The sequence below is a fragment of the Amblyraja radiata genome, chromosome 19 (assembly GCF_010909765.2).
Source record: "Amblyraja radiata isolate CabotCenter1 chromosome 19, sAmbRad1.1.pri, whole genome shotgun sequence".
NCBI lineage: Eukaryota > Metazoa > Chordata > Chondrichthyes > Rajiformes > Rajidae > Amblyraja > Amblyraja radiata.
Window position 1 is genome coordinate 11607218 of NC_045974.1, and position 15474 is coordinate 11622691.

General features: G+C 42.0%; 1 protein-coding gene across 4 annotated transcripts in view; it reads right to left on the minus strand.

Annotated features, from left to right (window-relative positions):
• The window catches only part of pdzrn4 (PDZ domain containing ring finger 4), a 331311-nt gene that overhangs the window by 12220 nt on the left and 303617 nt on the right, over positions 1-15474 (minus strand). For all 4 annotated transcript variants that reach the window (XM_033037672.1, XM_033037673.1, XM_033037674.1 and 1 more), the window contains 3 exons: positions 14716-14818; positions 7791-7892; positions 4311-4373 (listed from right to left, as the gene is read on the minus strand). In XM_033037672.1, the coding sequence (XP_032893563.1) occupies positions 4311-4373; positions 7791-7892; positions 14716-14818 (268 nt within the window). The remainder of the gene's footprint in view (positions 1-4310; positions 4374-7790; positions 7893-14715; positions 14819-15474) is intronic.

Genomic DNA, 15474 nt, shown 5'->3' on the forward strand with positions numbered 1-15474 from the left:
ATGTATACCTTTTAGAAAGCTTGTGTTCCCCATTCTTAACAATGAGTTAGTAAATGAATAACAACAAATGTTCTTTCTTGCCTCTTTTGATACCACACTCCAAAGCACCTTCCAATGCGGCGATGTCTATTCTCCCAGCAGCTCTCCCTATATCAGTGTTGCTGGTAGGAATGCCACTAATGCCAATTAAAATGATTCAACTAGACCTCTATTCAAACCACATTCTTCAGATTATGCAGAAAAGATTAGGTCATAAATCAGAGAAAGGCTCTTTGGCCCACCGTGCCCATGCTGTTTTAAGATTAGTGGAGGAGTATTCAGAATCTCAACCTTGAATATCCTAATACATGTTCTCAGATTGTGTTCCTCTATTCTGGCTCTGCAGATACTAGTATCTACCATACTGGTAGGTAAGCCCTGTGATCTCAGTTGGACAGTCCCTCACTTAATGGAGAAATAGCACTGAAAGAATTATTCAACTTCTCATCAAAGGACAATGCTGGAAATACACAGTAAGTCAGGCACGATCTATGGAGAGAAAACCAGCCAATGTTTCAGTTCTGATGAATGCTCATTGACCTGAAACATTAACTTTATTTATATCTCCACAGATGCCAGCTGACCTGCTGAGTATTTCTATAATCTTCTTTCCTCATTTCAGATTTCCAGCATTTGCAGTTTTTGGTGTTAAATTACTGTTGGCTGCATGCACTGTGGTATTAATTAATGGTTTGTTTGCATTTGCAAGGATAGAACTAATTAATATTTTGCCACTCCTACCGAAACTCCTTTCTGACTAAATTTCAGATCAAAACAACTCACGGTGGAAAAATCTCATCTCCCTTCTGTTTTTTTGTCCTAGTGATTTTAAAACTCCACCATCTCCTGTCAGTAGGTAAAACAACTCTCCTTGTCTAACAAATGCAAAGCTAACATAATGTAGAATGCCACTATTAAACCTCGTTTTGACTGAGGGAATAACCTTGGTTTATTTGTGTTCAGTACAAAGTGGAAGTCCCTCACCCCTGCTACCGTTCCAGGAAATCTCCCCAGCGCTCATTTAATATTGTTGGATATTGTTTGGATATCCTTCCATATGTAGTGTTCGGAATGGGATTAAATTCTTAACCAGACTAGCCCCATAACCAGAATTTTATAAAATGGAGACACAAGAAACTGCAGAGTCTGAATTCTTGAGTAAAACACAAAGTGCTAGAGTAATTCAGCGGATCTGGCAGCATCTCTGAAGGACATGGATAGGCAACGTTTTGAGTTGGGGATCTATTTTTAAGCACCTTGCTTTTGTACTCTTAGACCTCTTTTACCTACATTTATGATGTAGGAACAGCCCATTGGGTCTATCGAGTCTATGCCAACTCTCTGAGCAATCCCAACAATCGTATTGTTCACTGAATACCCTGCACCCTATTCTCTCACATGCTAATGAACACCTCACTGACTCGCCTTCCACTCAGCTACACACTAGGAGCCATTTAATCCACTGGTACATCGTTGGGAAATTAGAATATCCAGGGGAAACCCACAAAAATCAAGAAGAATGTGCAAACTCCAGACAGACATCACAGGAGATCAGGAATGAACCCGAGTCACAAGCTTTTTTGCCCAAATAACTTCAAGGACTCAAATGCATTCTTAACAGGTTTTCCAGCTTGTCTTGCACAGATCCACAGAATTGTGTGTGTTTGTGTATATGTATATATATATATATATATATATATATATACACAGTGCCCTCCATAATGTTTGGGACAAAGATCCATCATTTATTTATTTGCCTCTGTACGCCACAATTTGAGATTTGTAATAGAAAAAAATCACATGTGGTTAAAGTGCACATTGTCAGATTTGAATAAAGGCCATTTTTACACATTTTGGTTTCACCATGTAGAAATTACAGCAGTGTTTAAACATAACCCCCCCCATTTCAGGGCACCATAATGTTTAGGACACAGCAATGTCATGTAAATGAAAATAGTCATGTTTAGTCTATTGTTGCATATCCTTTGCACGCAATGACTGCTTGAAGTCTGCGATTCATGGACATCACCAGTTGCTGGGTGTCTTCTCTGGTGATGCTCTGTCAGGCTTGTATTGCAGCCATCTTTAGCTTATGCTTGTTTTGGGGGCTAGTCCCCTTCAGTTTTCTCTTCAGCATATAAAATGCATGCTCAATTGGGTTCAGATCAGGTGATTGACTTGGCCACTCAAGAATTTACCTTTTTTTTTTGCTTTGAAAAACTACTTTGTTGCTTTAACAGTATGTTTGGGATTATTGTCTTGCTGTAGAATGAACTGCCTGCCAATGAGTTTTGAGGCATTTGTTTGAACTTGAACAGATAGGATGTGTCTATACACATCAGAATTCATTATGCTACTACTATCAGAAGTTGTATCATCAATGACGATAAGTGAGCCAGTACCTTCAGCAGCCATACATGCCCAGGCCATAATATCCCCACCACCATGTTTCACAGATGAGGTGGTATGCTTTGGATCTTGGGCAGTTCCTTATCTCCTCCATATTTTGCTCTTGCCATCACTCTGATATGTTAATCTTCATCTCATCTGCTCACAAGACCTTTTTCCAGAACTGTGGTTGCTCTTTTAAGTACTTCTTGGCAAACTGTAACCTGACCATCCTATTTATGCAGCTAACCAGTGGTTTGCATCTTGTAGTGTGTATTTCTGTTCATGAAGTCTTCTGCGGACAGTGGTTATTGACAAATCCATACCTGACTCCTGAAGAGTGTTTCTGATCTGTCGGACAGGTGTTTGAGGATTTTTCTTTATTATAGACAGAATTTTTCTGTCATCAGCTATGGAGGTCTTCCTTGGCCTACCAGTCCCTTTGCGATTAGTAAGCTCACCATTGCTCTTTCTTCTTAATGATATTCCAAACAGTTGATTTTGGTAAGACCAAGGTTTGGCTGATGTCTCTAACAGTTGTATTCGTGTTTCTCCGTCTCATAATGGCTTCTTTGACTTTCATTGGCACAACTTTGGTCCTCATGTTGATAAACAGCAATAAAAGTTTCCAAACGTGATGGAAAGACTGGAGGAAAGACTAGGTGCTGAGAGCTCTCTTATACCTGCATTAAGGAGGCAATTAAACACACCTGAGCAATTACAAACACCCGTGAAGCCATGTGTCCCAAACATTATGGTGCCCTGAAATGGGGGTCTATGTATAAATACCGCTGTAATTTCCACATGGTGAAACCAAAATGTATAAAAACACCCTTTAATAAAATCTGACAATGTGCTCATTAACCACGTGATTTGTTTCAATTACAAATCTCAATTGTGGAGTACAGTGGCAAATAAATAAATGATGGGTCTTTGTCCCAAGCATTATGGAGGGCAATGTATATATGTGCATGTGTGTGTGTGTGTGTGTGTATACACACACACATACTGTATATATATATATATATATATGTGTGTGTGTGTGTATATATATATATATATATATATATATATATATTCATTTTCAATTTGCAGTATTCACCTTACAATTGCACCACTTAGATCAAAATGATTCTCCTTACATTTCCTTCCAAAGTGAATTGCTTCACTCTTCTCTAAATTAGATACATCTGCTACACACTGGCACATTTCAGGGAAAGTCTGCCACTGTTTTCCACGGTCTAAATTTTACACCGCCTGCAAATTTTGAAATTATACCTCTTATTCCCAAGTCTCGGTCATGAATATACAGTACATCAAGGAGAGAGGCACTCCCAATTCTGGTCCTGGTGGGACGCCATGATTACCCCCCATATCTGCAACATCTGGGTAGGTTGCACTGTGACACCCTTGGTGGAGATTAAAACAAGGACCATAAACAAATCTGAAAGAACTGCCTGACAGCTCTGCAGACATTATAAAAAAGGTTTCTTATTTGAAACTTGCTTTGGCAAGCAATTTAACACTGGCATGCAAACAAAGGCTGGGAAGCCAGTGATCTGCTCTATAACAAAGCAGCTTCCTTTTTGATAATGTATATTTGTTTTGAATAGTCCATTTTCTTGTGCCCTTGCTTCTGCCAAACCGGAATGCTATCCAGCAGGGTCGAGTCTGAATGTTGCTATGGCAACAATGTATGCCTGGCCCAGCCGTGGTATGGCACCCTCTGTGGGGGCTGCATTCATTACACGAAACTGGTACCAAACCCGACTAGAATTAAATCCTCTATCAACTCGTTGCACATCTAAGGCCTGTCTAGTTCGTGTTGCAATAAGAGGAGCTCTACAATCTTGGTCTGTCAAAACATTTCTGTCCATGTTTACCTGCACGATCCGATCTCCTTCCCTGATGCGCCCATCTTTGGCAGCAATGCTATTGGGGTCAACCTGCAGAGATAAAATGATGTCCAAGGTTATGCTATCAGTTTGTCTGGTGATGATGCTTTCCAAAAACAGTGCCTTCCATCTCCTTAACCCAAGTCTCCACTCCACCATTGTTGACAGGGCTATTAGACATATCATTTCCATCACCGGCACGTCTGCTCTCACCACCCTCTACGTGCACCCAGAGCAGCCTCAAATTCCATCCTATCGACCTCTATATTCAGACACCTCCAATGTGATACCATCACTTGACATATCTTTTATTCCTCTCTCCTTACAGTATTGCAAAAGATCCCTTTCCGCTGGGCTGCTCTGCTTGACTCTTTCATCTCCATCCACCCTTCATGGTTTCTTGCCATGCAACACCAAACCGTCTCACTCTTCCCTTCTCACCATCCAGAGACCTATATGGTCTAGGTGAAGCAGTGCCACTTGCATTTATTCCAATATCATGTATTGCATTCAATGCTCGTGATGTAGTTCTCCCCTCCACTGGGGAAACCAAATGCAGACTGAGTGACCATGTTACAGAATACCTCTGCCCAGTCTGCATTTCAGAAAATCTTCCTTTCCTGCCAGGATCTCACATTCATAGTTATACAGCATGTAAAGAGACCCTTTGACCCACCTCGTTCTTGGTGATCAAGATGCCTGGGTAAGATAGTCTAATTCACCAGCATTTGGCCATGTTCCTCTAAACCCACCCTATCTACGTAGCTACCCAAATGTTTTTCTACCTGCCTCTCCCACCTACTCTGACAGCTTATTCCACAAACCTACCACCCTCTGTGTGGAAAAAAATTGCATTTCTGATCTCCTTTAAATCTGTCCCTTCTCACCTTATATTCTTCAGTAACCAAACATTTGTTTTGGATTCCCTCACTGAAGGAAAAAGACTGTGACTATCTACCCTATCTACACCTCTCATGATTTTAGAGACCTCTACAAGGTCACCCTTTGATTTCTTTCACACCAGTGAACACATTCCCAATCTGTCCGATCTCTCCTTATAACTCAAGCCCACTAGTCCAGGCAACATTCCTGTGGAATTTTCTGCACCCTCTTTAACTTAAATTAAATCTCCTTCATAGCATGATCACCAGAACTAAACACAGCACTCTACGTGCGGTCTAACCAACATTTTATCCTTTCAACCCCTCATCTACCTCTACTCTGCAATGTAAATCTTATTGTATCTCCAGTGCTTCAATGTAAAGTAATTAAGGCCAGAAACCTATATCTGACACAATGTTGCCCAACCTGCAGCGTATTTCCAGCAGTTTTCATTTTATTTCAGGTTTCCTGCATCTGCTGAATTTTGACCTAAGACTTTCACCAATCCCCACATTTGAGAAGAGATGGCTGGGTGTGTCAGGGAGAGAATTGTGACCAAATTTCTATTCCCAGAAGGAATAGTGGATCAGCCTGGTGTGCCATAATAGCTAGCTGAAAACTTGCATTGCCAATGGCGGGCAAAGCATGTGAACCGGATACTGAGATGCACCACCAAAAGGTAGACAAAAGTGCTGGAGAAACTTAGCGGGTGCAGCAGCATCTATGGAGCGAAGGAAATAGGCAATGTTTCGGGCCAGATTCGGAATGGGAGGGGGAGTTGAAGTGCTGAGCCACAGGGAGATCAGGTTGGTTAATGCGGACCGAAAGCCCAGGCCATGGTACATGTACATAGTACTATGTCCTCTGGGGAACCACTTCCGCACCCCTGCTACCTTTCTTTGCAAAGGGTTAGTTATGAACCGATGGTCTGAATGGACTTCCCTAAAACTATTCTTATGGATTTTGTGCGCATTTAGGACCTTGACAGGGTCCATTGAAAGAGAGCATTTATTGTAAGTGCAACTGCATGGAATATGCAGCTAGCTGAGCTGATTGAGCCTTGCCTATAGGACATCTTACAGAAGAGTACTGTTTAAAGAAGTTGCCGAGTGTTGATGACCTGCAGTCTAAGAATGCTTCATAATGTCACATATTGATTGACCAAGCATCAAGGACATCTGTTAATTTCCTTGCTTTGATATTTATAACCTGAGGCTGGAGACTATTAAATGCTTTGTTCTCTAGTTTTGAGTCTAGTGAGGTTAATCAAAACATCCCCCCCCCCCCCCCCCTCAATGTACGCCATGCTTTACTGATTGTGCTGTCACTTCAAAGCAGTGGCAGATGATCTCAAATCTAGCTTACATACCATTACAGCAGCCAAACACTTGCAGAATTTATGGAAAGAGAATTTATACCATTTTGTTATCTGCCAAGTGAGATAAGCAACAAATAAGGAATTTTAAGAAGGGGCCGTTGTTTAGATGATCAGATGAAGCTGTGGCAATCATGATTCATGGGCGCTCCCGTCTAATACTGGTTCTTGTTATTGTGTGTTGCAGAATTTGGAATACAAATTATACTCGATCAACGTCAACACTGTGCAGAGATGAGTGATGACCCTGCAATTGAGGGACACTTCTATCTATCACCTTTGGCACGATCGCTATCTTCAACTATTCATTTCTCTCATTTTACCATTGCGTTCCTGTTTAAATCCGCTATTACAGTAATGGAGGCCTTTTTTATCTCATTTATGATTACTTTTTGATAACCTATGGCCCAACACTTCACAATTTTGTTTCCTGACGACTGTAATCTTTGAATCCCACCTTCATAGCGTTAGAGACTTCCTTTCTTTCAAGAGGCCGATCAAATAGGGTCAATGCTTTCACTCTGTACAATCTCACCAAAATAATGTGCAATTTCCATACCAGTGTCAGAATGCCACTAGCACTGTTGCTGTTTAAAAGTAATGAAGGAGAATGGTCACCATAAAGATTGCAGTGTTTCAAGCAGGCAGACCAACAGTAATTTCCCACCTGAAACTTGCAAAGGTTATAACTAAAGAGATCCATAAACCATGAGCTAGTAACAAAGGAAGGGAAGTAATTAACTACCTTCCCTACGACTTCTCCCCAAAGATGTGTCTTATCAGAGTAGCAAGGACAACATCACAAACGGGGACGTTGAGTATGTTGGGCATATCTCAAACAATACCTCTTTATGGTTAATGCTATGTTCGATCTACAACATTTTCCTAAATGGCCTATCAATTGAACTGTATTCATGGCCTGGATTTCGAGCCTTTGCTGTTCCTCGACGAGAGCTTTGTGTAAGAGCCAAGCATATGTGTGGCGTCAACTCAATGTTCATCATTTCATTATTTTACCCTCTGACAATGCTCAATAATTAAGATCTACCGTGGAAACACATGCTTAAGATAAACAAGTTGCAATAATCATATTACTCAGACAAAGCAATTTACTGCAGCAATTAGAGTTACAATGCTTGGTGCACAGCCAGTGCACAAGTCAGGGCCACTAAAGGCCTTTTGTTGGCTTACATCGTTCCTCAGCAGCTTACCTCACTGACATAGATCCCAGTATCATCTTCATCATCGTCTGTTCTGTAGCAGACTGTCAAGCCCAACTTCTCCTGGATGCTGATGCGGCTGAGTTCAACCTCCTGAAAGAACACAAACACACGTCTGAAGAAGGGTCTCGACCCGAAACGTCACCCATTCCTTTCCAGAGATGCTGCCTGTCCCACTGAGTTCCTCCAGCATTTTGTGTCTATCTTAGGTGTAAACCAGCATCTGCAGTTCCTTCCTACACATGGCCCCAAGTTGTTAGTTACGTTTCTTTCAATTGTCCTGCACATCCTCGCTTCCAAAGTATTGCAGACTTGGACAGAGCTATTCTCTTGCAACCATGGGTAAACTGACCATTTTTACATATTTTATTATAAAGTCCACTGCGAAGTTGGTTGCTTGCAATAGCTTACAAACTGGTCCCATTAGTGAGATACTTCTCCAAGACGGTGGAGAAGTTTATAACGTAACTAAACATTGCTGTTTAAGAGTATCATTTGGTAAACTATTAATTTAGCTGGAGCAGGGAGCTCTCCAGTCACACTGGAGACGTCGAATACACGATCAAACCCATTCTGGCAATTGTGCAAGAGGAAGGTATCTTTGAGAGGAAAAAGAACCCTCTGTGTCAATGCTAAAACTTTTACCACTGAAGTTATGACCAAACAGTGGAACATTTTAAATGCACTGCGAATGTTATCAAATTTCCTCTGCCTGCGTGTGACCCATATCCTTCCATTCCTTGCATAGCCACGTTCCTATCCAAAAGTCTCTTAAACGCCACTATCCTAACTGCCTCCACCACCACTCCTGCCAGCACGTTCCAAGCACCCACCACACTCTGGCAAAAAACGTGCCCCACCTCATTTCCTTTAAACTTTGCCCCTCTCACCATAAACCTATGCTCTCTAGTCTTTCACATTTCCACCTTAGGATAAAGGTCTGTCCATCTACTCTATCGATGCCTCTCATGAATTTATACACTTCCATCAGGTCTCCCCTCAGCCTCCAGCACGCCAGAGAAAACAATCCAAGTAAATAAATCGCAAGACAGAAACTAACAGACATTAAACCATATGGGAGATAAGTGGGATGGGGGGAACAATATAGTGATGGTGAGGACAAGACTGGATCAGCATGATGTTACTGAATGTCAACACAGACTTGAGAGACTAATTGGCCTACACCTGCTCCTCTTTTATATGTTATAATGTACCATATTGTGTACTATTCAGCTCATTAATTAAGCAATGAATTAAAGCCATAAGCCCTTAGTCTCACATCCCCTCCCATCATGCTGGATACAAAATACAGTGGTGGAACCTTGTTTCAAACACTACAGTTAGCACTGATTGAAGGAAAGAAGCAGCATGGAAACAGGCCCTTCGGCCCACCAAGTCCATGCAGACCATCGATCACCCACTCACACTACTTCTATGTTTTCCCACTTTCACATCCACCCTGTCGCAGAAGCCAATTTATGTACAAACCCGCACATTTTTGGGATATGGGAGGAAACCAGAGCATTTGGTTCACGAAAACCGCATCTTGAAGCACTTCTGCCAGTGATCCATCTGTGACTTTGGTTCAAAGATGGACACAAAACGGTGGCCTAGCTCAGTGGGACAGACAGCATCTCAGGAGAGAAGGAATGGGTGACATTTCAGGTCAAGACCCTTGAGCTACGCCAGCTTTTTGTTTCTATATTCAGTTCAAACCAGCATCCTACTCATTGTGACTTTGGTTCAGTTCTCTGTTTGTATCGTCTGGCCTACTGAACACACACCACAACCCTGCTGTTAGCAACACATCACATGGACAAAGAAGCATAGTGTGTTTCTGACTGCCACATTAGCCCATTCAGATTCACCTTATTCTGAATACTCTATTCTAGCCAACTTCTCCCTGTTACTGAAAACTAACATTTTCTCTCTTACTCAGTTCTGAAGAAAAGTCGCAGAACTGCAATGTTAACGCTGTTTCTCCTTCCACAGATGCTGCCCGACCTGCTGTGTGTTTCCAACATTTTCTGGTTTTACTTCGCATTCCCAACAGTCTTGAAGCTGGTGCCCCATCGCAACCTTTCATACATTGACATGTCATGTCATGTGACTGTAAAAGCTGATTCAAGGACTGACAAAACAAAGTTGAGAGGAAGATCTGATGCCGGGCCATGTGTGCCAAGTTTGTGTGTATGTGAGTGTGTGTACATATGCAAGCTTGAAACATATGCACGAGATAACACGTATGCCTGGTTGTAAATGCTCTGTGGGAATGTGATTGTACCATTGTGTATGGTGTAGAAAATAGTTCACCAAGTAAGCACTGCTGCAGTGTAAGAACAGAACAATGGTATTTTGGATTCTGTAGGAGAGAGGCATTGAATCCGCTGTGGAATTATACCAGGTCGGAAACATCACGATAAAACAGAACAGAAACAATAAAGATTTTTGTTTTAAATCTGCAAAGTTGTTTATCAATGCCACCAACGTCATTTGTGGGACCTCACAACTTGCTAGTTTTTTTTCCAATGTTTCAATCTAATTTTGTCAGATAATTAGACTGATTTTCAAACTCAATTAGCGAGAGGAAAAAAAAACCTGACCAGAAAATCCAGCCTTATCTGTATGGAAAGGACTGAGCAACAAGTTGCGGCTTCAACCCTTTCCCCTGGAACATGAAAGAGACAGGGAATCCTGGACAGTGCCTTCTGTCAGTCACGATCTGGTCCCCATCACAGTGATTCAGTGTTACAAACAATGATGGATGCATCCAGGATCATAATTAAAGCTGGCCTTTCTCTTCCAATTATGCAGGCTGCGATATGACAGAGGGCTTATCTGGAAATCACTAAGCCATTACAATCCAGAGTCAGTCTATAGAGTGGCAAAACAAATTTGAATATAAATCAGCTCTGAGCAGAAGTGTTCATTTAATTTGACATGTTGAAGATTGTGTTGACGTGCAAAATGGCAAACAAAGTGCAAAATTGCACATTTCCGCTGAATGGCTTCAGCCAAGAACTGACAATGTAAAGGGGAGAGTTCCTCTTTATAAATCGGCTTACAAAGTCATTACATGTCAGGCCGGGGACAGCATCCTCTGCAATTAGTGCCGAGCAGAGAGAAGAGATCGCAAGAGAAACAGACAAAGAACGATGGCAAAGACACGGGGAGTAAGAAGGAGGGAAATTTCAAAAAGGAGGGGGGTCAAAAAAAGATCTAAGAGGGAAAGGGGCTGTAAGAAGGGAAGGAGTGGAAAGAAAAATGACAAGCGGACAAGACAAGTTGAAAATAAGGCAGTGAAAAAAGGAGAGATACAGAAGTAAAAATGGAAATGCAATGAAGGAAAAAAATAGGGAGAGAAAGAAGAAAGGTGAAATGAGATTTAAAAAAAAGGAAAGGAAGAAGACAAAGGGAAAGAGAGTGAAATGTGAAACTCACAGGGACAGCTACACAACAGCTGAAGTCAGTCAGGGGAGTAATGGAATGCCATGGTATACTTGGACAGGAGAAGAGTTTTCCTGTGTTCAGTCGGATTCACAAAACGAAACACAAAGATCTCTGTTGCTCCCTCCAACAGTCTCCCTCCATTCTGATTTCCCCGTGCAAGGCCAAAACATGCCCGGCATTTCTGACTCTTAAATCTTTCCTAAACCGGTCCTGAAAAGAAATACATTTGGAGAACTCTTGACACATTTGTTTGTGCTTCCTGTCTGTCACTCGCCTCTCTTTCTCCCCCCCCCCCCCAGCTGGTGACATGTTCTACTGGGGGGTGAGAAGCAGCTAAGTAAATTGGGAAATTCATTACCAGTGACAGCTATGGATGACAACTGTCACAGGTGCACTGAATGTCAGCATTTTGCAGAGAGCGATTGTAAACACAAGCATAATTTACAGAGCATAAACATTCCAACAACACAATGCATTGTCTTCTCCAGCTGCTTTGCACAATTAACCAGTGAGAAGGCTGCATTTTTGGCTCTGATATATGGAGCTGGCAAATTAACATTTTTTTTAAATTCGCTCCTTTTATTTGTGCAAAGCAGATCATTGGCAATTAATTCATCTGATTCCTCTAATCTTCCCGCAGCACCAGAGTATGCTGATAACAAGCTGAGCCTATTCATCAAGAAGCTTGCTTACCTTTTGCGTGAACAAGCACAAAGGTTGCAAGAATAGATTAAACCAATAATCCCACAATAGCAGTTTTATTTCTAATTTCAGAATATAAATCAGATTTCTTGGAGCTGATGATGAAATGACGTTTGTACACAAAATAAAATCTTTCATTACAGAGGCTTTGCGAATACTATAACAACATTTAACGGAGACTTGGACAGGTGCATGGATAGGAAAGGTTTGGAGGTCCAAATGTGCGCAGATGGGACTCGTGGAGATGGGGCATCTTGGCTGGCCTGGGCAAGTTGGGATGAAGGGTCTGTTTTCCGTGCTGTGCCTTGCTCTCACTGCAGGGGGGTGGTCCTAGTTTGTTGTCCGTTAAGCAAATCTTCCCTCCTCTTAGATTCTGAATTCTCCCAGAAACTGTCCCAGTGTTCCAATCTACCTCCAAATTATTGATCCTATTTACGCAGTGTTCCAAAGTTTATGATCCCTCAAAACCTCTTATTGAATATACTGTCCTGTGCACAAGTTCTTACTGACTGAAATAAAAAATGTGAGGCAAAATGCTGGAGTAAACCAGCGGGACAGGCAGCTTCTCTGGAGAAGGAATGGGTGACGTTTCGGGCGGAGACCCTTCTTCAGACTCTGAGGAAGGGTCTCGACTCGAAACGTCACCCATTCTTTCTCTCCAGAGAAACTGTCTGTCCCGCTGAGTTACTCCAGCATTTTGTGTCTATCTTCGGTTTAAACCAGCATCTGCAGTTCCTTCCCACTCAAACCAGATGAGTCACTTTGCCAATAAAAACAGGGACAAAGCAGATGGACTCCTCGGGAGATAAAAGGGAAGCATTTGGGTTTTAGGGAATAATCGATACCTGAAACACTGAACTTACAATGGTGAGGACAGGGAAATTAGGGCGGATGGTGTATATTTCTATACTTTCCACGCATGCTGACAGTTCAATCCATTCACAACCTCTCGTCCCCTGCACCCCATCCCAGTACCCCACCTAACCCAAGGCAAAATGTCGTGACCTTGACAACTCAGCGAGGGAAAACCAAGGGCCATAATTCAATATAAATCATCACCAGTTTAAAAGAGAAGACCTATCGTACGGAATGGCACAGAGGTGAGAATTGCTCTTTCTCTTCACTCGCTCACCTGCCTTTAATATACGTGGCCAGGTGGGTCACACAGCGGAGAAAGAAAGTGGTCTTTTCAATTTATAGCACCGCACTCTGTCACTGTTCCCGCAAAAAACGTCCAAGGCAGATCTATTCCTCGAGCAGCCATCTGTGACTGTACACTCGCAAAACAGGCGGAGGTGCCATGGTAGGGCTTTCCATTTTCCAAGCCTCCATCACCATCCATCTTGCTCACCTTTCTGCCCGGGGGGAATATTGTTTCCCTCTGCACACTCTACATCTTTTTGAGGTTAGAGGCAGACGAATTAACAATTGGCAAATAACGCAGCCTCAGCAGCGACGGATTCTGGCAAACACACTCGCTTGTTGACAACCATCCATTATTTTCGTAACACTCGTACAATGCCAATGCATTTTAAAAAATCCTCTTCCCTTTGTGTTTCTCAGTGCAAAATTGCCAGCAATAGGCACACTGTCAAATGACTGGAGATGTTCAAAGCCTGTTCTGACAAATGTCTTCCTTTATTAAAAGAAGTACAATTTCAAAGTTGTCACAATGCAAGTGATAAAAAGAATCTTACCTCTTGCCATCACTCACACGAATACAATCAGTTCCCTTTTTTTTTGTCAGTTTTAGGTCTTTCTGTTCTGCAATGAACTACTGTGTAATGTTTTATTCACCCTGTTATATGAAGAGGGTTCTGCCTGAAAAAGGGCACTTTTCTATTTAAATTTTACGTCAAACACTCTTTATTCCAGTCAGGAGGTTTAGCCTCAGGCAGTAAAACCACAGCTGATGTTAAATTAATGACTGTGATGGTGCGATTAGTGGAGATTACAGGCTATTGAACAGGAGCTCAACTGCTATTCAGACCTCCTACAATACACAGCCTTGCCATTATTAGCAACTAATATGAAAACTAGCACCACACTGCCTTGTCATGTTAACATCTACTTTGCGATCTGATAAATTGCTTCAGATTGCAGGATCTTGCGAAGAGAGCATGAACGTGTTACCTGGCAAACACTGGCTCCAGCCACCTTTGCCAAAAGAGGCTCTGGCAGAGCAACGTCGTAATTGGAATTATCTCCGAGTTAAAAGTGGTGAATTTTGGAAAATGTGAAAACATGCCTGTCACGTTCATTGCTTGTTCTTTTTCTTTCAAATCTGCTTGATTTTGTTTATAAGATAGTCCAACTAATCCAAAAGAAAACAGAAACCTGTAAAAATTGATAATTTCTAAAGTACAATCAATTTGGTTTAGTGAATAAGGAGTCAATAATAAATTCAAATACCAGACAGCATAGCTTGAAGTAGAGAGGGTCAAGGCTTAAAGGAGATGTGCAAGGCATATTTTATTTGACACAGAGGGTGGTGAGTGCCTGGAAAATGCTGCTAGAGGTGGTTGCTGAGGCAGATACGATAGTGTCATTTAAAATAATTTTGGATAGGCATAACAATATGCAGAGAATGGAAGGATGTGGATTATGTGCAAGCAGATAAGTTGGTCTTGGCATCATGTTCGGCACAGACATTGTGGGCCGAAGGGCCTGTTCCTCTGTTGTACAGCTCTATGAGTCTCGCTCATAATGTTAAAGCATTGACAGCTTTTTTTTTTAAACCCCTCCAAATTAATTACTGCGTTACCTCATATTCCATTTCGTCAGCTCTGTCTCCGTCTTGAACCAAGTTGGGAAGGTAATCACTAGCTTCATAATAGTCGTGTCCCATAGGGTGCAAGGAATGACAGCTGCATAAGGGAAGATAGAACAAGAACTGGAATGAGAACATGCAACAAAACCAGGTTTGAACCCACCTTCCTCCATTCACAGTTGTTTCGTTTAGGTTTGAGATGCAGCTTCGAAACAGGCCCTTTGGCCCACCGAGCCCGAACTGACCAACGATTCTCCATACCATTTGGTCTATCTTACAGGCCAGGGACAGTTTAAAGAGGTCAAGTAACCCCTACAAACCTGCACGTCTTTGGAATGTGGGATGAAACTGGAGCAGCAGGAGAAACCCCAAATGGCCACAGGGAGAACATACAAAGTCCATAGACATCACCCCTGGCCAGGATCGAACCCGGGTCTCTACCACTGCAACCTCACCGTGCACCACTGTGCTGCCCTGACAATCTTCTGACAATTGTCAGGTTCCGACAATTTTCCTCTTCCCAAATAAATGTAATTTTCAAAAAGCACAGAATTGTACGATTAATGGAAAACAAAGAGACCATTCAGGATAATACTTGCACTTGTTCTTCAAAAGCCACTCGATTACGTATTCTATTGAAAATAGACAAGGAGTCACCAACAAAAGAAAGGGTGACTCACATCAAACCTGTATAATGGTGACATCGACCCACAATGCTTGAAAATAAATAGCCTGCAGACCTCCTTTCAAGAG